This window comes from Apteryx rowi, unplaced genomic scaffold (genome assembly GCF_003343035.1).
Source record: "Apteryx rowi isolate R43461 unplaced genomic scaffold, aptRow1 scaffold_141, whole genome shotgun sequence".
Classification (NCBI taxonomy): Eukaryota; Metazoa; Chordata; class Aves; order Apterygiformes; family Apterygidae; genus Apteryx; species Apteryx rowi.
In genome coordinates, this window is record NW_020447653.1 from 1,754,909 (window position 1) to 1,777,208 (window position 22,300).

The 22,300-nt window shown below is 50.3% G+C and overlaps 1 protein-coding gene across 8 annotated transcripts in view; it reads left to right on the top strand.

Moving 5' to 3' along the window:
• BCL9L (B cell CLL/lymphoma 9 like) overlaps positions 1–22,300 on the top strand; it is a 93,926-nt gene that overhangs the window by 56,217 nt on the left and 15,409 nt on the right. For 4 of the 8 annotated variants that reach the window (XM_026057954.1, XM_026057953.1, XM_026057948.1 and 1 more), the window contains exon 2: positions 20,010–20,373. In XM_026057954.1, the coding sequence (XP_025913739.1) occupies positions 20,073–20,373 (301 nt within the window). In that variant the 5' untranslated portion in view covers positions 20,010–20,072. Of the gene's footprint in view, positions 1–18,793; positions 18,815–20,009; positions 20,374–22,300 lie in introns of those variants that run through there. The other 4 variants (XM_026057947.1, XM_026057951.1, XM_026057949.1 and 1 more) reach the window with 2 other exon arrangements.

Sequence of the window (22,300 nt, forward strand, 5' to 3'; positions counted from 1 at the left end):
GTTTCCATGACTTTGCCTGGTTGGACTGCAGACAATATGAGGATCTCGAAATGCCGTTGCCCTTTCTGAGAGAAAGAGGAAAAAGAAGTCCTGAAGTGGATCTGCTGTTTAAGTCCTTTTCTCCTCATGATCTGAAATCTCTGAGGAAACTCCCTGTCAGCACCCCTTCAGCATCCCATTTGCATCATAGCTATGCTGCACTCCCCCAAATGCCTGTGCTGCCTGTGGGCTGCCTTATAGCTGTTTGTGGTGTCCCTCCACCCAGCAGAATTGTTTTTCATGTTGGGGGAATGGAGGAGAGAAGCATCCCTGAGGGACTACTTAACTTCCACACCTGCTTACGTTCTGCTCCCCAGGCAGGTGACCAGAGTTTGGCACAGTCTGTTTCTAACCTAATCATCAGGAAAGATGCTTGTAACGAGGTCTGACCCACGGGCAGACTTTTAAACAAACAAAACCTGAATCAAATCAGTACTTGGATCAATGGGTTATTTTTTTTCCTCTGCCAGGAAATACCCTATAGCTGTGTTCGCTCGATCTACTGAAGCTGTTTCCCAGCATATCTCCATGTCAAAAGTCCTGAAATGAAGGGCTGGAATGTCAAGATCTTTCCATTCACATTGTCACCAGTTTTAGGTATACTTAGGTTTTAGGCTTCTTGGAAAATTTTGCTTGTGGTTCTCCGAGTTAGCTGGCTATGTTGGCTACATCAGAGGAGTGAAAAAGACTGTTCTGTCTTGAAAATAGAGACCCCTTCAGACAGTGTGTGCGAGCACATGCATGGATGTATTCATATGCTTTAGGCAATGGGAGTAGGATCCCTGTGGTTTTCAGGAGCTTGTCAGTTGGTTTGCATCTCTGCTCCTTGACAAAATCATATAGATTCTGTAGGGTCAGGTGATGTGTGTGCTGGAGTGTCAACCAGTCAGCTGGGCAGCTGGTTATGTGCTCCTCAGCCAGTGGACCATTTGGCAAATCCTAAGCAAAACTGTGTAATAATGTGCTTTCTACCCTCCGACCTCACTACTTGTCTTGTTCCCTTTTAAATATAGTCTAGGGAAAGCTGCATGACACCTTAATTGTGCAGTACCCATTGCAGCCTGGATACCTTCTACCAACCCGCATATGCAGGTACAGCCTTGAGAGAGTCGCCTGAAGTGCTCCTCACCAGTTGAGGGGGGCAGGGGGTAGGGAGGTTTGAGAAATAGGTTTAGCGCTGCCTGTGTTGTGTTACGGCAGGTGTTCTCCACAACACTGCACTAGGGATTAGAGATTGGCATAAGCATGGAGCCCTGAGACCTGCTGCTCCCCTCCCCACCCCACTGCAGCCAGGGTCTTCTGTGTTTGAGGTTGCCTCTGTCCATAGTTTCACTCGGTCTGGAAAGGAGAATCAGTCCTCTGGAAGTAGTTAGAGGTGAAAACCTAGCTGTTCTCTGATCCTTGGGCTGTCGTCATTATGTGGAAATGGGCACTGGCTGTTCCCTCCCGGTGTCCTTGCACGTGCATAGCTCTGTAATGCGGTGTCAGCAGGGCAGCAGCCAGGCCTGAGCTTTATGATGGTCCTCGCTGAGTGTGGGTATTAGAGTGTGTAAGCTGTGCTGGTTGTCACAGAGCAAGTGGACAGCACTGAACCCTGAGCCTGAGGAGGATGCCCAAGAAGAGGGTCTGCTCCCAGTGGGTGTGCCAGGATTTGGGAGGTGACAGCTCATTTCCCATTTTATCATGTGACCATGAAGATGGTGATTCTTTCCCGGGGATTTGCCCTCATGGAGTGAAGCTAATGGGCTTGGCAGTTGAAAAGATAGATCTACTGATGCTTTTAACATTTGGAAAGAACTATGAGGGCTGTGAGCACTGAGAGGGAGATTTAGAGCCCACTTTGCTCTAAATGAAAGCTGTTGTGTCTACAGTATGAACCTTGCCTCAGCTCTCTCTCTGTGGATTGATTGGGGAAATCCTGCAAGCAGTACCTGCATAAGACCAAGGTGGTGTGTCTCCAGCCTCCTGCAGATAGGTCTTTACTTGCTTTGCAGCTAGGTTCTGATGCCCACAGGTGGGATCACTGAGTTTGCTGAGCCAAGAGCCTTGACCCATGTCCTCTCTTCCCTGCTGTGCTGTTGGGAAGGCTTGCTGTCTGGATGACAGTGTCAGGGTCTGGGGACAGAGACCTCTCAGGAGAAACCAGTTAGTGCTCAGGCCGAGCAGTGCCAGGGCACTGTGTGCTCTTGCTGCTGCAGCTCCAGCAGGAGGGACACCTGGCTGCGTTCAACAGCGTTGCCTTCCCACCAGGGAACACTGCATGGCAGGAGCTCTGTTGCGTCCACTGGCATAAAGGCGTCTGTGCTCTCTCACACACCCACACTGTAGCACAAATACACACATACACAGATACAGGTTCCCACCAGCGTGGACATGCTCATGCAGATTCACATGGGTATGTGGTTAAGCAGGCACACCCACGCTAACATGGATGCAAATAGATCCCTGCTGGTGTGGGCCTGCTCACCATCAGGCAGACAGACACAGACACGTTCATATTCGCACAGCTTTAGGCTTGTGCTGACACAGACATACTCATACATGCTCCCATGTTCTCAGACACAGGAGACAGAGCTAAGTCACAGTCCTAGTCTATTTTTGGGAGCACTCCTAAGAATTTCGAGCGTGTTTCAGATGTTACAGTCTTAGATGGGGGAAAGCTAGAACAGATGGCTGGAGGGTTCAGAGCAGCAGCCCTGCTGAGAACAGATATTTATAGGCAGATTTAACCCTTGTGTGGTTGTTGGAGCCACCTTTAAAGCGATAGCATCTAAAGTGAACACTGTGGAGCCAGGCAGTGAGCTCTGAGAATGTTTGTCCTGTGGTTTCTGAGAGCTGACTGTCGATGTAGCCTGGAAATCCTGTGTGATGTTCTACCTTTCTTGAGTATGGGGACACAGCTTTCTCACAGCATTAGTGCCTGGTTTCTATAAGCCTTGGTGCAACTGGGCTTCTCATGCTCTGTGAGCTGGGACAGTGGGTGCTGGGACAGTGGGTACTGAGGCTGGCCACTGTTTGTGTGACCAGCAAAGTGAGGACAAAGATTGTTTTGTCCTTCTTGCTCTGTTTTTTTACCCAACTTCTTCCAGCTCTTTGTTGGGAAAAGAGTTTATGTTATCTTTCAGTCATTCTGTCTTGTAAAGATACACAGATTGAACCCTACCCTATTGGATTCATCAGATGTTTTTACTTGCCCTCTTCTTGGGCCCTCTTGCTTGAATATTTAGGGGAAGAGCAATATCCATCTGTGGATTGTGTTGGTTTGAACAGAGCTGGCAGCAAAGTTGGGAGCATAGTATGTGAATGTTGACAGGTCTATCCATAGCCCTTTCCTTGAGAGCAGCCGGCCTCTATTCCCCTGTTTGGGACCTGAAGTCCTGTTGTGTTTAACTGGTATAGTGTGTTTCACAGTGGGCTTGCCTGAGCTGACTAACAGCTGAAGAAAGCAATCTGGGGACAAGAACCAAAGCAGTGCCCTCAGGTAGGGAATATAAAGAAATTGCAGGATAGTTAGCTGAGCGTTGCACTGGAGAAGGCTCTGAGAGAATGAACAAGGGGCGCGGACCTGGGGTGCTGGGCAAGTCCGCTCTAAGTACTTGTCAGCCTGGCCCTGGGAAAATTAGGGAGCGACGGTGCTCCCAAGCTAGTGCAGGATACAGGGAGTCTGGATAAAAAAGAAACAAAGATGCTCACTGTATTGGCAGAGTTGATGCTGCCAGGCCAGAGAATTGTGCTGGCCTGTATTTGTGCTCCTGAAATTTGGGAAACTGAGTCTAGGTGTGAGACGTGGGAAGAAACTGCAGTGCAGAGTGGAAAAAGGAATGTCTCCCACATGGCTAGTCAGTCCTCTAGGTTTCTTGCTACATTACTTCTGCACAGCAGCAGTCTGCACAGAGTGATGTGCTCAGTCCTGTCTGTATTTTGAGTCCCTGTTGAGCTGCAACTTCCCCTTGTCAAGAATTTGATTAATCCAGATGTTTGGAACTGAACTTTGCAGCACAGGTTGCAGGCTTGTGCCCAGCACAAGGGGTTCCAGGTGCCAGTGGCTGCTGTGCTGAGTTAAGCAGGACTCTGTTTTTGACTTCTGTTTGTATTTCTGTGCTTCTGTGGAGCAGCCAGAAAAACTTCTGATGCAAAGGCGGCATGCTGCAGTTGTAAGTCAGGCTGGTAATCCAGAATCAGGTTCCTGATCATTGACTTCACAGGAGATAATTGGTCTAAAATTAAACAACCCAACTTTGCTGTTTTGTTCCCTGATGCCCAATGCTCTCTGTCTAAGGTTCTTGAGCAGAACCTGGGACTTGAAATTGTCTGTGGGGCATGAAGGGGTCTCCTGGAAGTGAGTGGCATGCTGCAGCAGGCTGTTGCATGGGGTGCCACAGAGTCCTGGGGAACAGGAGAAAGGGACAGGCGGAAAAGCTTGGTGGTGCTGTATCTGGGGGGAAAGGAGGTTTGAGTGTTTGGGAGCTTTAAGCTGATACCAAATTTTGCTGTTTTCCCTCTCACTGTGTAATGTGCTGTGTAATTAAATGAACATTCTCAGCAGTCTGGGCCCCACTCATAGCCGTGCTGCTGATTTGCAGTGTAACCCTGGCTCGTTGTGTCATCCTCTGTGCCTCAGTCTGAGGAGGAGGCATGTATTCTCCTGTGCATGCTGTAGAAATGGTGGAATTTGGGAAGTGGCGGCAAAAGCCGTGCCTATGTAGACATTGACACTGTGGGCTGCAACTTCAGCATGCCTAAGATTTGGCTCTTCTCCAAGCAGGGCTTTGAAACTCCACTAGAAAGTCTGGAAAGTGTGACAGAGCACAGGTCCTGCCTTGGCCTAGGACTTTACAGTGCTGCTACTGCTCTGTCAGGAGTCGGCTCGGGGTCTTTGGGGGGTGAATTCTGAGCATCCCAGCTTCTCCTTGCATGGAAGTGATAGGGCTGGGAGATGCAAGTTTGTAGGAGAGCAGGAGTGTGTTGGAGTTGCTTGCTCTCTGTACTTGTTCCTTCCAACTTCAGAGTACGGAGACTTGGAAAACAATTACTGTCTCTGCCCTCTGTTCGGCCCCTCCCTTTATGTGACTGTTCTCGCTGCTCCACTGTGTTGAGTGGGAGAGTTCTCAGGTTTCCCAGGAGCTCAGGACAGACCATAAGTTCTTGTTGTCCCCATCTTTCTGGCATCTCAGGCTTTCTTGTTTTACCATTACTGAGCTAAAAAGGATAGAGGAGGAAATAAATTTTAACTGCAGTCTCCGCTACTAGATGCATGGTAATTGTTGTTGTATGCCCCTCAGTTTTTAGCATGATGTCTGTCTCCTCTTCCAAACTCCCTACCCCCTCTCCAGCCCCTCCCAGTTATGCTCCAGGTCCTGCGCTGGCCAAGGTGGCTGCCAAACATTCCCTTATAGCTGTCTCTTGCCAATGGCATAGAGAAATGGGGCAGGGGCTGGTTTCCCGGGTCAGTACTTGCACCCATGATTGGAATGTGACTTTGGGGTGAGAAAAACCTGGTTCCTCCTGCTCCAATCCCGCTGCAGCACATTCTGATGGTGCAGCTGATCCTGCTGGATACCTGGGCGCAGTGCTGGGAGCGTTCTGGCAGCTCGCAGTCTGCTTTGCTTCACACTGCTGTTGGCTGGCAGCTTTGTGTGTGCAAGGCTGACTACATTTTGCATCCAGATAAATTGGTAGGAGCCAGACTGCTCAGCAGGGACACTGGGTATGCTGGGATGGTGTTCATGTAGCCCGGCTGGCCCTGCTTTTCTCCACAACCCAGGGGAAGGGCCAGCAGCCACCTCTCTCCTTGTACCTGACTGTGGAGGAGGAGACTGCATGGCAGGAACAACCCACCCAGTTGGTAACTGCCAGTGCCAGCGATCTGCCCACACTTGCCTGGCCTCCCACAATAGCCCCATTGTTCTTGAGAGGGCAAGGAGGAGGCTTTCGGCAGCTCCCTGGCCATCGTTAACCCTCTGCCTGCCAATATCAGGCTCCAGGGCATGTGCGAAAGGGGAGGTGTGGGCAGGTTGGAAGAACTCCAGTCACCCTTAAGTGTGCACAGGGACAGCTGCTTGGGAAACCAGGCCTCTGCTTTCCTGCTGCCTCTGAATGTGCTCGTTGCTGCTGTTCTGAGGATAGCTAGCACACACCTGCATTGAAAATGCCACTGCAGTCCCATGAAGATCTGATCTGATCTGAAGAAGATGTAAATGGAGAGACGGGCCCTGCTGAGCCTCGATTTCCTCTGATAAGATGTATGAGGCTCTTTGTGTTCTTCCGTGTCACTTGCTGCTGCGACCTTGCTTTCGGAGCAGCCCTTACCGGCCGCCTGCACAGCCACCAACAGCCAACCTCTGTGTTGCTCTGGCCCTGACATGTGTGTTGGAGCAGGAAGTGTCTTTTGGTATGGGATGTTTGGAGTGTTGGGGTGCTAATTCCAGTGGCTGAGATATCAGTGTGGAAGCTGTTTAAAGTGATTCCAGCTTGATCAAAGTACCGTCTTCCTTCCTGTACTGTAATGTGATCATGGGCCAAAGAGCTGCTTTTGGTCTGCTGTGGCTTCTAATTCCTGTTGTTTTAAATGGACAGCCTTGGAAGGAACAGGCATGCCTTACTAGTGTGCTAACACTGCCTGCATGCAGGCTCAAATCTAGAGGGGCACAGACAGAGCCAGAGCGCGGTGTGTATGTGCATAAGAGAACAAGGGAATAGCTGGGACAGGCAACACTACCCTGTCACAAGCCAGAGGAGCCTGGACGCCTGCGTTTGATTCTCCTGGCTGGGTCTGTGCTGCCCATCTTTTGGCAGCATGTGCACAAGGAGCTGGTCTGCAGCACAGGCCTTCTGCACCTCATTAGCTCTAGGGCTTCTGCCATGCCATCGGGAGGAGGAAGGGCACTGGTAGTGTGATTCCCACCATCTGAGCTTCACTCAGCTTGCTGCAGCCCGCTGGGGTCAGATGACCCCCAAGAGAGATGCTTGTGAGGTTGCCTTTGGATGTTAGGAGTGGGCATGTGTTTTTCCTTCACAGGCATGTTCACATGTTGCAACTCCTCATTGAAGATCCTGTAGGTAAGGATCTGACTGCATTACAATCACAAGCATTTTGCATCTGTTTGTAGCTGAGGTTTGGTGCAAGCTACCAAATCTAGAGGGAACTGTTTCCCTTAATGCTTCAGGCTTGCCCACATCTCTGCCTGTGACTGGGAGCTTTGGATAACAGGACAGACCAGAGTGCTAGAACCAGCGCTGGGTTGGGACGTGCTATCTGCCATCGCTGCTGTCAGTGATGCTTTCCGGTAGCTCTCTACCACTGTTGCTTCCCTACAAGCTGACTCCGTGGATTATAGGGCTGCCTCAGCACCTCTGCTTTGTCACAGATTTCCTCTCCAGAGTGTGTGGGCTGAGGTAGAGGAAGAGGCGTTTGGCTGGTATGCCAAGACCGTGTATGGGAAACTTTCTGGCTCTCGGTCTTGAGACATGTAGATCATGGCATGTCTTGTGCTATGGTAGCTCTGAGACTTGTGAATTGGCTCCGTAATCGAGACAGCCAAGAACTTTGAAACCTAATAAATATAGTGCAAGCATCGCTGATTGTTCTGCTGTAAACCCGATAGCTAATTTGCTTATATCATAGCCTGAACAGCTGTCCTGATTCCAAAATCTCCGTTATTTCCGATTCTTCCATTAGATAGCCTCTGCTCTCTTTCCCCCTCCTTTGTACCCCATCCTTTATCAACATGAAAAACATTGTATCAAGCAGAAAAGTTATTAAGTAACATAACTGGAGCTGAGTGTGCCAGTGAAGAGCCAAGGGCTGTGTTGGGAGTGGTTAACGTCCCCAATTACTGTACCAAGCACAAATGAAGCTGCCGCAGAGCTGTGCGTGGCAGAGTCCAGGCACCTGGCTGCTCAAAGTAGGGCTCTGGCCACAAGGAACACTGCAAACCTCACAACTCGGGCCTCCTATGAGCCTCAAACGTGAGGGCTGGAGGAGTTTCAGAAGCCCTTGCCAACTTTATGTGCATGATAATTTATTAAGACATCTCCCTCCTGGTGGAGAAGAGCGACTCTCTGGGGGCAGCCCCAAGAAAAGATTTCTGTTTGGTCCCTCCCTGCTGTGTGTTGGTGTATGGCCGCTATTAAACGTGTGTCTCGCTACCCTCCCAGAGAGTGAGAGGGGGTGATTCCTGGCTCTTGCTCTGCGTTTCTCATGGCGGTAGTTGGAGGCCTGGGTCAGGCTTAGATAATTACATCTCTGAAAGAGCTTGGCAAACTGTGGGGAGGTTTGTCTAAGGGCAAAGTAACCTCTGGGACTTTGGGCCAGATCTGTGGGACAGACTGTGTCTTTTTGCACCCTCTGAGTGGGAGAAGCGGGGAAATTTCAGCTAGAGGTGCGGGGGAGCTTCTGGGACGTGAAGCGTGCTGAGGTGGAGCAGCTGCCCTTTCAGGGTGCTCAGTGGGGAAACCCCTGATCCATACCGTGAACAGGGCAAAGTCCAGACTCTGACAGTAAAGTCTGATGGGGATTGTTTGGTCTGTTCACCTTCCCTTCCTCGCTCCCTTCTTCTAGGTCTTTCCCTCTCTCTCTAGCCCAATGATGGAGTTGCAATACCTTGTACAGGCAGCTGCCACTGCTCAGCAGCGGGATCTTTGCTGCCTGCTCTGATCTGCTCTGGTGAAGGTGAAGGGTTTCCCAGGGTGGAATTTCCTGCAAGGCAGATGCATGGCTGTTTCCCCTTTGACCTTAAACCCCAATGTGCCTTAGTCATGATGGCATGTAAATAAGAGAAACGGGGGTGGGGGTTGGAGGGAGCTGCTGGGAAAAGGAAGTGACCTCAGCCAAGGTTTAAATATAGAGCCAAGGCTCTGCTCTTTGCTGGGGCTGTTATTTATAATCTTGGAGGAGTGTTTAGTGACTTCTTACATTTATTCTGCAGTCCAGGCTCACACAAGGCAGCGTAGACAGAAAATGTTTTCTGTGCAAGGTGCTGGGACGGCCAGCCTTGCTTTCTCAGCTCTTTCCTGCATTTCTCTGCCAGTTCGCCCCACACACACATGAGTTGGTAGGCAAACTTGGATGTGTGCACACAGACATGCACAGGTGCCGTGCTGTGATTTGGGCAGTTTGCTAGCTTGTAGGTGCTCCAGCCTGTGCTTTTTTCACCTGAGAAGGTCCAGGTGTGCCCTTTGTTCATTGCATTTAGTGCCAGGACTGGTCACAGGAAGGGAGCCCAATTCTTTCCTAAACTGGGTCCATTTGAAGAGCAGGCCAAGAATCTCGGGATCAGCAATTGATCTGAATGCTATATAGAAACAGGTCAAAGAAGGGCCATCTGACCAAATCCTCCTGCGTGTGGCTTTAAAACTGTCTCTCGTTTCCTCTTCCGTGAGCTTCTTCAAAGGCAAACCTGCTTACAGCGTGCTGTTTGCATTGCAGGTCCCAGGGTGCAGTGCAGCTGGGGTACAGGATGGGGGGGTCCGTGCCTCGAGCACTGCATGCCGGGACTCGGAGTCTGCAAAGACTGTGCCCTAGTTCAGGCCAGGAAGTGGCTGCAGTTTGCATTGTAGGGCTCAAAGGGCTATGCTTGGCTGAGAGCTGTTGTTTGGGGGAAGCTTTTCTGCAAGCTGATGCAGGATCTGTAAACCTCGCTTACGGTGTGCAACAGGCATCTCCATGCTCTATTTATCTGAGGAGATGGAGCAAGCATCTGCTGAGCTTCTGCCAGGATATGGTGTGGCCACATGGCTCTACCCTTCAGCACAGCCATCTGCACCCTGTGGTGCATGAGATGTTAGAGTTTCTAGTTTGAAGACTGGGGTCCAGAGGAAGTGCTTGGTCTGGATATAGGATCCCCTCTGTGCAGGGTTGAGTGCCTCAGCTCTGGCCGAAGATGCAATAAGTTTACCAGTACTCAGCCCTGGCTGTTTTGAGGCTATGAGTGCCCTGGACGATGGTGACACCTAGTGGTTTCATTTCACAGTCCACACATAAGGCACAGAGATGGGGTGCTTAGTGCAGCTCCCCAGAAAACCTCCTGATGTTTCTGCATACCCTGAATGAAACGGGGCATGCTGTGAACTCCTCCCTGCTGTGCAGTAGGAGGCAGATGCTCTCCCTTCAGGTCTCAGGAGTGGTTGTGGGTTCAGTGCCAGGACTTTCCAAAGCAACAGGGAAGGGTGATGGTAGCTGACTTTGAGAAATGCTTTCTGGAACATTGCTGGCCTGGAGTATACCCTGGTCTGGACAGGGAGCAGTGCACCATGGCCATTCCCCTGGGCTGGAGGAGTGGAGAGTTCCCATGGGAAGCATATGTGAGTTGTTGCAGGCTGAAACACATTTGAAGGGCATGAACTTCCTGGGCTCTTCTGCTTGACTGCCACCCTTGCCATGATGGAGGGGAGAGCACCCAGTGCAGGGGCTCAGGGCTGTCATCTTCTCGAAAGCTGCCAAGTCTGGGAAATGAGGCTAGGTGTGGGGTCAAGTGGCGGCAGCTGGCCCTATAGTGGACTACTGCTTAGGACATGGAGGGGAGTCAGGAGACGTGGATCCATTCTCACACCAACTTTCTCTGCTCCAGGGTGGTTTTCTTAACTTGCGGATGTAGTCTCTTGAAAATCACAAACAAAAAGGGTCTACAGAAACAGAAGTCATAATTACACCCTTTTCTGCCTGTTGAAGAAGGTCCTATCCAAAGTTGGTGGTGCCCTGTGTTACCAGGTAACCCTGTGACTAATTTATACTCTTCTCAGCTGGTTGTGTCCAGCTAAATCATCATCRTCACTTGTGTGGAGCTGTTCTCTCTTGGGACATGTAAGGACCTTTGCAGGAGGCCTGGAGTGCCTGCTGGGCCCAAATGCTGGGTGGCCCACAGGTAAGAGAGAATGTATACTGGGGGGGGGGGGGCACTGGGAAAATGAGTTCACTGGAAAGCAGCTGTCCAGCTCCTCCACTTCGCTGGCTGCTTCTGGAGTTTGTCTCTGCAACTTCTGGAAGAAGTTAACTGCCCTCCTCTCCTGCATGTTTAACACAGCATTAAATTTTAGGTCTCTGGAGACACTGCACAGGGAAGGGCCCAAGTGTTGCGTCCTTGGCCAAGTATGGACTAGCTTGCACACAAGTGGTTTTGTGACCCATGGATGTTTTGAAGAGGTAGTTAAGGGTCAGGCCTGCAGGGCAGGGTGCCAGGAACTTTAGGCATCTTAGCACTGCTTTTGGCAACAGAATTGAGGGTGGATGGAGCTCATTTTGGGTAGGGAACAGGTATGTGCATCTGCATTTGTAAGAGCTAGCAAGGACATGGGTGTCAGGAGCCTGGGAACATGTGTTTTTATAGAGGAAATGGTGAAAAACAGGGCAAAGTGGGAAAGGGCGAAGGAAACACAAGAGACTTCTTAGAGGTTAAGAACAAGAAAAAGACATGGAGACCAGGAACTGTGTCGTGTTGTAAGGCTGGATGATGCTCTTGCACATGTAGAGCAGGGGTGCTTGTTGATGATGGCTAGTCCGTCATGGATGCATGCAGAGAGATTCTTTTGTTAAAAGAAGAGCAGAAACTATTCTCTTAAAGCAGCAGCAAGAGAGCTCCTCGTGAGGCTCCAGCATTGCTGGATTCTGGTCCTGCACACTGCTGGCATCCCAAGGGCTTTTATAGTTATTGCCGAATGATCCCAAAGCACTTCCTGATCTCTAGATGCAGCTAAAAGACCTTCCTTGTAGACTTAGCTGCATCAGCCTTTTACCTTACATGCGTAGCTCTGGGCAAGACTTGACTCCCTTATGATTCTTGTGGAAAAGGTAAACTTTCAAGGCCTTACCTATAAGTCCTGCTCTTTAGGAGAGCTAGTATAGTAGGGGGCAGTGCAAGGTGCAGCTCACCAGGGTAAACTGCAGGGTAAACCCGGTCACAGTAACTCCAGTGCGCAAACACAATGGGAATTGTGTAAGGAGGTCTTTTTAATTCCGTGTAGTGACTGCACAGGGAAGTTCTTGCTGTGAAGGTACGTTGCAGCTGGTAGCGTTTTCTGCCAGAATGGTATTCCCAGGGAAGCAGCACCCTTCATATATAGATGAGTTTGTTTTTGTGCACCCCAGCAAGCCTGTTTTGTTGCAGTCCAGGATGATCTCCTGCCCTGAGTTGAGTGCCACATAAATGGGAAAGTTGGTGCTGAGGAAGATCCCCAGGGGCTTCTCTGGAAGAAGCAATTATGGTAACAGGGTGAAGTACAGGAGCCAAGTAGGTGAGCAGCATGATAGAAGAACCTGGGTCAGGACCCTGTGGGACCTCAGCTAACAGAATGGGGTACTGAGTAGACTTAGCCAACACTTTGAGGGGGTCAGGTGCAATGTGACTGCCTCAGAAGTATTTCATACATCCAAGTGTTGCTACCTGAATGAGCCACATCACTGACATCTACAATCTAAGATCCTTGAGGCATTTACCAGATGCTCCATGGAGGTGTTCAGCTGTCACAGTGGCTCGTAACCTTAGCCAGGTTTTGCATCCTGTGAGGGAGAGATCCTGCCCTGGAGGAAATCAAGGCTTCTTGAGCAAAAGCAGAACCTCTGGAAGAGATTTCTGGCTTTGCTCCGTGAGCTGCTAGAAACTCTTACACCATGGTAGCCTGCCGTGCTGGGGCTTGTGGATAGCTGTGCTGTCCTGCATGCGGGGCACTGGGAGCTTCTTAAAGGTCTCTCGCTGACCCATCCCCAGCAGGTCACATGAGCTGGTATATGAAATAATTCCTAATTAACATCCCAGTAGAGCTGTGTGTGACTGTCAAGTAATGTCTGGCATGTGCAGGGTTTCTGTGGGGAATGTGCCAATTGGACTCGGATGCTGGAAGAGTCTGCAAACTCAGTGATAGACCTGGAGAGTCCCTGAGCACGGGACAGGAAGCCAGACTCTGGCTGGGGGATGGAGTAAGCAGAAGAAGAGTGGGAGAAACTGTTGAGCCAGGGGCAAGGAAATGCTACGAAAAGCTCTTCTAACACCAATGGATCGAATTTGCAGCACAAGCAGGAGCAAGGTAGCATGTAGAGCAGGAAGTAAACAGGATTCCTGCTTCAGCCTCTCTCTCTCTCTTTTGCTGGGTCTCAGTTTCCGCATGTGTTAGTTATATGGGGATGTCTGTCCCTAGGTGGAAGGGAACATGAATCTGAGATTTTGTCCCATTTAAAGACCTTTGAGACCCTTTCTCAAAGGGGCTAACAGCCCCTTTGAAATATATTGTTCCCAGGGCAGCTCCAAACTGCGGGAGTAGAGGCTGCCAAAATGACTTTAAGAAGTGCTAGGATTCAACAGAGCGTTAGATTCTCTTTTAAAGCCATCCTATAAAGCTTGTGAGGATGATATCTTTTCTCTCATTTAAAAGGGCACAAGAAGGATATAAGAAATGAACAGAAGAGAGAGAAGGCTTTTCTGGGCTCTCTGTCTGACAATGTACGAGCAAGGTAATTTCATGATGTGATACAGTAACACATTCAACACAGATGACTTCTGTCAGTAAGGGTATTGCCCTGTGGAACTCCCTGCCTCATGATGTCTCTGAGTCCTGTTGAGCTCTTAGATTCAAGAAAGATTCAAGTGAGAATGCCCTTAATGACAATGGCCTGGGTTAATGCTGTTTTCACTGGTGATGCAAACGCTCAAGCGAATGCTTCCTTACGGGGATTAGGGAGACACTCCTGCAACTGCTGGGTTACTGCACAGTTTTTAATTGCTAAATAGTGTGCTGGTTCAGAGCTGTGGTGTCAGGTTAGAGTGGGCTCCAGGGCTCATCTGGCTGCTAGGACCCCTCACTGAATCTTGGCTGGAGCTGGCTGGATGACAGTAATTCTGTTTCGCTACTGTTTTTGAGGGTTTTGTTTCTCACTGGAACAGAATCAAAATCCGTTGAATGCTCTTGCAAAAAGGATTGTTTTGGAACAACCATTTCTGCATGGAAAAGGTCAGGTTTCTGATTCTGGTCTTGCTCTCAAATCAGAAACAATCCTAGAGTCTTGGACTTCAGAAATTTTGCTTCTGGAAAATTTGTCACAATCTTTGTCTCTGTGACATACTTTGACTTTAATGAAATAGCATGATCTTTCTTTGAAAGTGTTCCAGCCCTTTCTGTTGTTAACCCTGGGAGGACTGATCATCTAGGAGTGGTGTGTTGGCCACTGTGTCTGCAATCTCATCCTCTCATCCAGAGCTGGAGTGAAATGTATTTGAAGAGGGCGAGCAGGGTCTTTCAGGGTCGTTCATTTTGCTGACCCATGTACGCTGTCTGCAGCCCTTGAGCTGGCTTGGGACCTCTTATTTCAAAAGCAAGGACGTTCCACTCCAGTTTGTGGGGTTATCTATGGGACATTTGGGATCAGAGCTGTCCCAGGATCTCTGCTTGTGGGATGAGTGAGTAGGTTATGAGCATGAGTGATGTACTCAGAGGGTGTTTGCAATAGAAACCTGTTTTTGTTGCCTCCTGGACTGGCTTGTGGAGAGGGGCTGGGTGACTGTTTCTGCTTGTTGCATCACTTTGTCATGACCCATCTCCTTATGTGTGTTGGGTGTTCACAAGCTTTGGGGCATGTCAGCACAGCTCAGAGGCCTGGATTCTGGTCTCAGCTGTGTATGTGTAAGTCAGTATTTATCTAGGTTTCTTGTAAGAGCTCGCCCCAGAACCTGATAGGAGGGAGGTGCAGTGAAACTCCTTCTTTTCTGAATCACTGTGATCCTGGTTTCCCTGCTTCCTCTCATGCTGTTGTTTCCTTCATGCTGGCTGGTGGGGCTGAGGGATGATAGCACTGCAGCAGTGTCAGCCTGCACTGAAATGTGGAAGCAGCAGGGCAGGCAGATTGGCTGCTGAGAGGCTTCCCTGCCCCATTGGGAGGGGTGCGCGGGCTCCGCATTCCTGCGGCGGTGTTGGGAATCTGCGTTATCGTCCTTTTGGAACGAGCAGGAGCATGATTCACCAGAAAGTCCTCTGGGATCGCGGTGGGGTTTCAGGTTTCTTGAACTATCAGCTAGCAATTCCGGGATTGAGAATATGTCAGACGAGTCTCTCCTCGCCCAGAGTTGCCTCCTCCCCCTCTGCTGTTGTGCAAACTGTACTGAAGAAGAGTTACTGAAAGCAGTTTTTGTTGTTTTGTTTTGGGGTTTCTTTTTTGCTAAGGTCTAAGTCTTTAATATAAAGCTGTGGCTTTTCAGATATACCAGGCACAAATATTTTCTCTCTGCATTTAGATATAGCACTTCCTTCAGCAGAGGTATTTATTATGCCTTGCAAGCCTCCTTCCCCTCATGAGGTAGGCTGAGTTGTCAGCCCCTTTAATGATGGGGGAATCAAGGCACCCAGGAACAACACATCTTGCTCAAGGTCGCTAGTGGAATCAGTGGCAGACAGGAGCAGAACACAGGAGTCTTGGCTCCTTGCTTTAACCATTGGGAATTAAATTTGCTATTGTCTTTAAAAGTGCTGGGCTGCAGTGGGTGTGCTGCTCAGTTGCAGAGGGAGCCAGATTTCTATGCAATCTCCTTTTTGTCGTGTTCTTTTCAAGATGTTTTGGATTATTTGTCTCCCTGTGTCAGTGTATCTACTTTCTAATTAATTCTTTTCTGTGGCCCAGCTATGTGGCATGTCTACTGGAATCTAGTTTGAAGGGGTATGTGTGAGGACCTTACAGCAAACAAGATGTCTATCAGCTTACTGCAACCCCAGACAGATGGGAGGCTGAGGTGGATTCCCACTATGCATCTTCAACAGGATCCAACTGTTGCTACTCCTGAAAGTGCTGCAGAATCTGCAGGCAGTTGCTTGTGGCCTTTGTCCCATTAGAATTTGCAAGGAAAGCATGGTTGGTCTCAGTTAAAACTGGATTGGGGAACTTCCCAAGGGAAACCCTGCAGGTTGACCCAGGGCCCCCAGTCAGTTCTGGGTGGCTTTCCGTGCTATGAGTGGCTGAGGCAAGGCATATATGGGCTCCTTGGAGCCCCAGCCCACCCCCAAGGTGAAGGAAGAAGGAATTCAATTAGATGCCCCAAAAGTGGGACGTTCTGGAACGTCTTCGCAGGGACCAAGGCTTGGCCACTCTTTGGGCAGTATCTGAAGGTCTTGTGACTGCTTGTATCTGCCTTCCTGAATGGAGTGTCTAGCTGAGCTTTATCCAGGCTGCATGGGGTGGGATGCGGCTGTCCATGCATCAGTCCATGAATGAAATGCTTTTGATAGTGAAATTCCTTGATAGTTGGAATGGAGGGTTGTATAGGAGGATGTAACAGGTTGGCATGTGTGGAGGGAAGGGTCTGTATCATAACTCTTCATTAAACACAACTTCCTCATCCGTGAAGCAATTGTTCAGTGTTGCTAAAAGGAGTGAGTATCCATAAGTGCTGCTGCACTGACTGCAGATGCCGTTCATGGAGATCTTTCGCCCCTGTTTGAGCTGCAGTGTTGAACTGTCACCAGGACTTGCAATTAAGTCAGGTCATCTCTGTTTGGGCACAGAATATGAGAGCTCTCCCAATGCTATGGCTTTCCAAGAGATGGGCAAAGGGCTAGAGCCTGACCCAGGAGTGAGTGGCATTTTCTCCAAGCAGCCCATGCCCTTGAGTTGGTATTGCCAGCCCCAGCTCCCGTGGTTCCTGCTTGTCTCTTGATGGGTGCTCAGTGATTAAATAGTTCTGCTCTTGCCCTGGGTGACCGCAACTGCTCAAAGTGCTGTGGTTACTACTGGGACTTTTGGGAGGGGCCTTCCTGCTTCTGACTTGTTCCTTGATGAATGAATTATGCCTGAAAACTAGAGGGGTGGTAGGTACCTCTTGAGCATTCATCTCTGGATTATGCAGCTTTGGTCCTAGCAGGGCCCAGGTTTTCTTCCTCCTTCCCCAGCGTACTCGCATGCCCTGCTATGCTGTGCTGTAGTTGGAGCGCACAGCAATGTTGCTGAACACATATTTGATGAAGCACTTTGGGATCTATTTTGAATGACATATTGTGTTCATGTAGGTGTGCCTCAGGCAAACTTGGATCTCCTAGCCTGTAGTGGATATGGATGGTGCTGGCAGCGCTTTCTTGGGGTCGTCTAGCAGCATCCTTGCGTTAGTGACCAGCTTGTGAACCTCTGGACTGCAGTGCAATGCGTTACAAAAATTGCCAAGTGTGGGGATGGTCAAGCAGCAGACAGGGGCCCTGGGCCACCAGCAGCAGGAGCTGCTGCAGTGCTTGCTTTCCTGACTGCTGTCTGGCAGCAGCCTCTTCCAGAGGGGCCGAAGGCTCCCTGAGGCAGGCCAGCCAGAGACTGCAGGCGGCATGTGTGCTTAATGCTGCAGTTTGTGCCATATGGACCTTCTCCTCCTCCCCGCTTGCCCTCTCTGTGTCTCCTTCCCTGTTCTGCTCCCCTCCCCCTGCAAGCAGTTCGACAGAGCAATTGGGCAGGCACTGGGACGGCAGCTCTGACATAAATCTCTCCTGGTGTGGAATGAGGGGTATAAATATCCAGAGAGTGATGTGATCTTTCCAGCTGCTATTAATAGGTCCCTAGAGAACAAGAGCGAGCGAGCGAGACTGGCTGACACTTAAAGGGCTAGCAACTCCCTTATGTGCTGTGAAAATTAATCAGCACCGCGCCTCACCATCTTCCTCGAGGCTAGAGCAGAGCCCTCAGTGAGGTGTGTGTGGAGGAGGCGGAGGAGGAGGGAGCAACTAACGACTTGCTAGTTAGGAAGCAGTGATAGGCCAAGCTGTGCACGAATGATCCCACTAACTAACTAGGAATGCTTGGGCGGGCTGTGCAGTAGTGCTGTTCTTGCAGGCTTCTCTCAGTCGAGTTTTGCTTTGTGCCAGCTAGCCGCTGGCTCAGCCTTACCTCACAGGGAGGCAGGTGCTGAGATGTCCATTTTACTGGCAGGGAGCTTACTGGGTTAACTGATGGCAGGGTGCAGCCTGTGCCTTGTGGCGATTGCCGTCTTTCATAGATTATGGGTCTGCAAAGTGCGGTTCACTCTTCACTTGTGTTTTGTTCTGGGTATGTTCTGCCCTAGCTGTACAAGCACTTGGCTTTTCCTGATGGTATGTCTTCACGTCTGCTTTTAGCAGCTCAGAAGCAGTATGCATCCTACTGCTGAGCTATTTCAGTTCTATTTAGAGACTTGGGGTTTGGTCTGGAGCTGGTGCTTCCTGTCCCTGGATGGCAGGAAGACCTGTGCGCAGTGTCTGGCTTGCTCAACTCACTTGAAGGGAGTAAGCTGTGGGCCCAGTAACCACTGTGTGCTGGGAAACTTGTCTGCCTAAGCAAGGAAAAGGTTCTTGAGTGTGTTGAGGGGGTATCGTGCAAAGCACGTAGCTGAAGTAAGCAAACAGAAAATGATGTATCATCTTGCGCAAATAGCGGGTTTGCAATGTCCTTCCCTGCCCCACTCACCAGGAAGTAAAGATGCCTATGACAGGTAGCAGGGCCGGGGGGTGTCTGCAGCTTCAAGGGCAGTGTCTTGAGTAGTGAGGAAGCTGTGGCAGAGGAACGTGAGGCCCTGATATAGGAAGAGTTGAAGTTCTCTAACTGAAGAAAGCTCAGGAGCAGTTCTCATAGGTATGTGCTTCTTTCTGTGCTAGGGCTATCTCAGAGGACTTACATGGTACAGGCTGGGAAGACACCATGTCTTAAGAGCTGTGTTCCGAAGGTCGGAGATAGGGGCACTAAAGAGAGGTCCTCTGCCTGCGCAGGTGCCCCCTAAAATGAAGCTAAATGATGTCCCACACTGGAGTTGCCTGTTCCGTACTGAAGAAAGCTCCTTGAAGGATGTAGGAGGTAGTCATAAGCCAGGAGTGATGCACACTGCAGTTACCAGGGTTGCTTGTTGAATTACAGGTTGGCAGCAGCCCTCCAGAACACGCCATGTGCTCAGATGATGTGGAGCTGCGTCCTAGTCATCTGTAATGGCCATGCAGAGCTCTGTGGGAAAGAGTCCCAGTGTGAGCACAAGAAATTCTGTTAAGGCATATAGATGCTGCAGAAAGGGCTGCTCCAGTGTTTCTCAGCTACATATATATTCTCCACCCCACATGCACTGCATGCATTGCCCTAACCTTATCTTCCCTGAAATGTTCTGCCTCAGCCTGTGGGGCTATTCGGAGAGCTGGGCTGAGTCTGGAACAGGAGAGCCTCACCCTGTTGTCCCAGCAGGCCTATGGCATGTTGCATCATCCCGTTGTGCTGGAAGCTCTGGTGGAGATGGAAGCTCCCCCATCCAGGAGCCAGAACAGTCCCTCAGGCCCTGAGGGAGATGGTGATACTGCTTAGGCGGCAAGTGCCCTCACGTCCTGGTCACCCCTTGCCTTGTAACCCTCTGCCTTTGCCTCCTTCTTCTCCTCAGCCTTCTCATCTGCTGAAGAGAGTCCTTCTGCTGCTTCAAGCCTCCTTAGTTCTCCTCTGTCCCTTCTGAGCTTTCGCTCCATAGGCTTGTGTCAAGACCAATTTCTGTCTTCACAGTTGTCTTCTGCAGGTTTCACAGAGCACAGGAAACTAACGTAGCGGCACCTGTGCTTGGGTTGGCTGGACATCAGAAGGGGGCCCTGAAACCATAAGGGCACCACATTTCTGTTCAGGGTCACAAAGTTGTTTGAACTTTGGAAACACCTGCAAAATAGCACTAAGGATCCTTCCACTCCCCAACGGGCAAAGCCGGCGTGAAGCACCCTGATCTAGTCATGACCTTGTAAATGATGGCTGTCATGTCTGTGCTTTTCAGCACTGATAGATCTGTCTTCACTGGATGGAAGTTGCTGCTTGTGCTCATGCAGGATCCTCACTTTGCTCAAACAGGCCAAGCCTAATTCTTGGCCTGAGCTGCTCTGGGTTCTGCCTTGCTGAAAGTTTTACCTAACTGTGTGCCAAAGCAGCAGCCCCAGTGCCCTGAGTGCCCCAGCTCCTGGGCAGTGCTACCCATGGAGCTGGGGGAGCAGGCAGGGGTGCTGTGGTCACTCACTGCCCTCTTCTCTTGCAGGTTTCTGACCAAAGGGCCTGGGAGCTCCCTCCACTGGCGCTGTGGGAAGCTTTAGCCAATCAAATGCACCCTGACAACAAACTGCCCAGCCATGGCAAGGCAGGCAGCAGCGGTGCCCCAGCCCAGCACCACAATGTGAGCCAAGCACCCACCTGTAACCTGGGCTCCAAGGGTGTGGGGGCAGGCAGCCATGGCAGCAAGGCCACTCAGATCTCCCCTGGCAACTCTGGACTGAAAAACAGCCAGAACGCTGTCCCAAACTTCGGATCCTTGAAGGGCAAAGTGAAACGGGAACGAAGCATCTCAGTGGACTCAGGAGAACAGCGAGAAGCCAGCACCCCTTCACTGGACACTGAATCAAAAGGTAATGCTCCCTTAAACCTTGCTTCAGCAACTCACTTTCTCAGTTACCCCAAGCATCCTGGCAGGACCTGGGATGCGAGCGTTTGTGAGCACCCACTGCATCTTGTGTTTCTATGCTGCTGCTTCCCTCTGGGCTTGTCTCAGCTGCCTGTTTTCCTGCATCACTGCTTATCGCATCCACAGTTTTGGGACCAGAGTAGCTGAGCCCTGTCTTTCCTGTGTTTCCATGTTACTCCCTACAACATGTTGAGAACCTGGGACTCTGTTTTTCACGGGCTGCTGTGGCCTGATAAGGAGGAGCATGGTTCACTGAAACTGTAGTGATGTAAAGTGCAGACTTACCATTTAGGACTGAGTTTGGTTGTTTTCTGTCTCCCTGCTGTTGGCCAAGTGCTGCCTTTGTGGTGTTCTTGCAGCTGCCCAATTACCCATTCGTGGTTAGTGAGGAGGTGCTGTAAGGGTTGCTGTCAGAGCAGTTCTTTGGTTTTGTCAGCAATGGGTGACTCTTGTGTCAAATCACGTGGTTTCTGGAAAAGGGCTGAGTCAGTACCTGCAAACCCTTTGGCTTCCCTGTCATAGCCAGTCTTGCCTCTAGCCTCTTGGGTTCCCCAGAGCTCTGTGCCCAATGGCTGCATGTGACACTTGGCAACAGAAAACACAGGACATCTTGCCAAGTAGTTGTCAGAGGAGAAATACCAGCGATGTCCTCGGTTCTGACTGAGACTTGCACCTGGTCACCTGAAGTTGCTGTCCCCGAAAGCGGCAGCACTGCTGCTCTGACCCATAGCTCCAGACCATTTGGTTTCACAATCAAAGCCATGTTGCCCGACTGGCTGAGGCCAGAGCCATGCCGTGGAATAAAGTACAGAACATAACTGAACAGACCTCCTGCCCCCAGGAAAGGTTTCTTTCTGATTGTGTTGGGAGGTTAGTGCATGCCATGGAACATAAGTGTTTGTAGAGTTATCTTAATACTGCCTCGCAGCCCCGACTTCTGCAGGAAGATTATTAAAATGAGTTGATCAAGGAGGTCTGAGTCTCCTACATTCCTGCCACAGTTCACCGATATGTCGTATGGATATGGCCTGTAAACCACTAGATGATGTAAAAAGGGCAGCCATACAGTACTGTATCAGAGTTCGAGCACAGGACTGAAAGCTATCCATCCTGTGTCTGCTTACCCTCCCTGAGTTCTTGGGTGCCTCTGGGCAAGTCACTTCCTTTCTGAGCCCTACCAACACCACCTGTGACATGAAGGGAGCACCAGGGTTTACAGAGGGTACAGAGACCTCTGCCTGACTGATGTCTTCAAAGGGCAGAGGCTGTGTCCCTTGTTCTTACAAAGGATATGAAGATGCCCTTCCACTTTCAGGTTTTAATTCCTAAATCACAGGCCCCTGAAAGTTACAGTTAATGCCAAAAGCCCTCCTGTTTAGAACAGTGGTTGGATGTGTCCTGTGTTTACAGACTCCTTTCAAAGACTAAGAAATGCATCTCATTCCGAGCTGCCAGGTCTCACAGAGGAGGCTCGCCTGCACTGGCTGTGATGAGGAGGTGCCCAGACTGAGCAGATGCTTCAGGTGCTTTATCAGGGCTCGGCAGATGTCAGTGCAAGGCTTCCCATCCAGCACATCCACGCTGGGTTGGCAGAGCAAGCCCTCAGAGCAAACTGACAGGTGGGGATCACCCTTGCCACATCTTCCTGCATGTTTGATGGGAAAACACAGACACAACAGAACATGAAAAGACCAGCCGCTTTCCTGACTTGCTGGGAAATTTGTAAATCCACGAGGGCAGGAAACCACTTGCAAATCAAAAAACACAGCTCTGTCCAGCGCAGCCTGTGTCTGCTGGCTTGGCCAGCAGAGCAGCTCTGTTGCGAGTGTCCCCCGCAGTTGTACTCTGGTCCTACCTCTGTTTTAATTCTG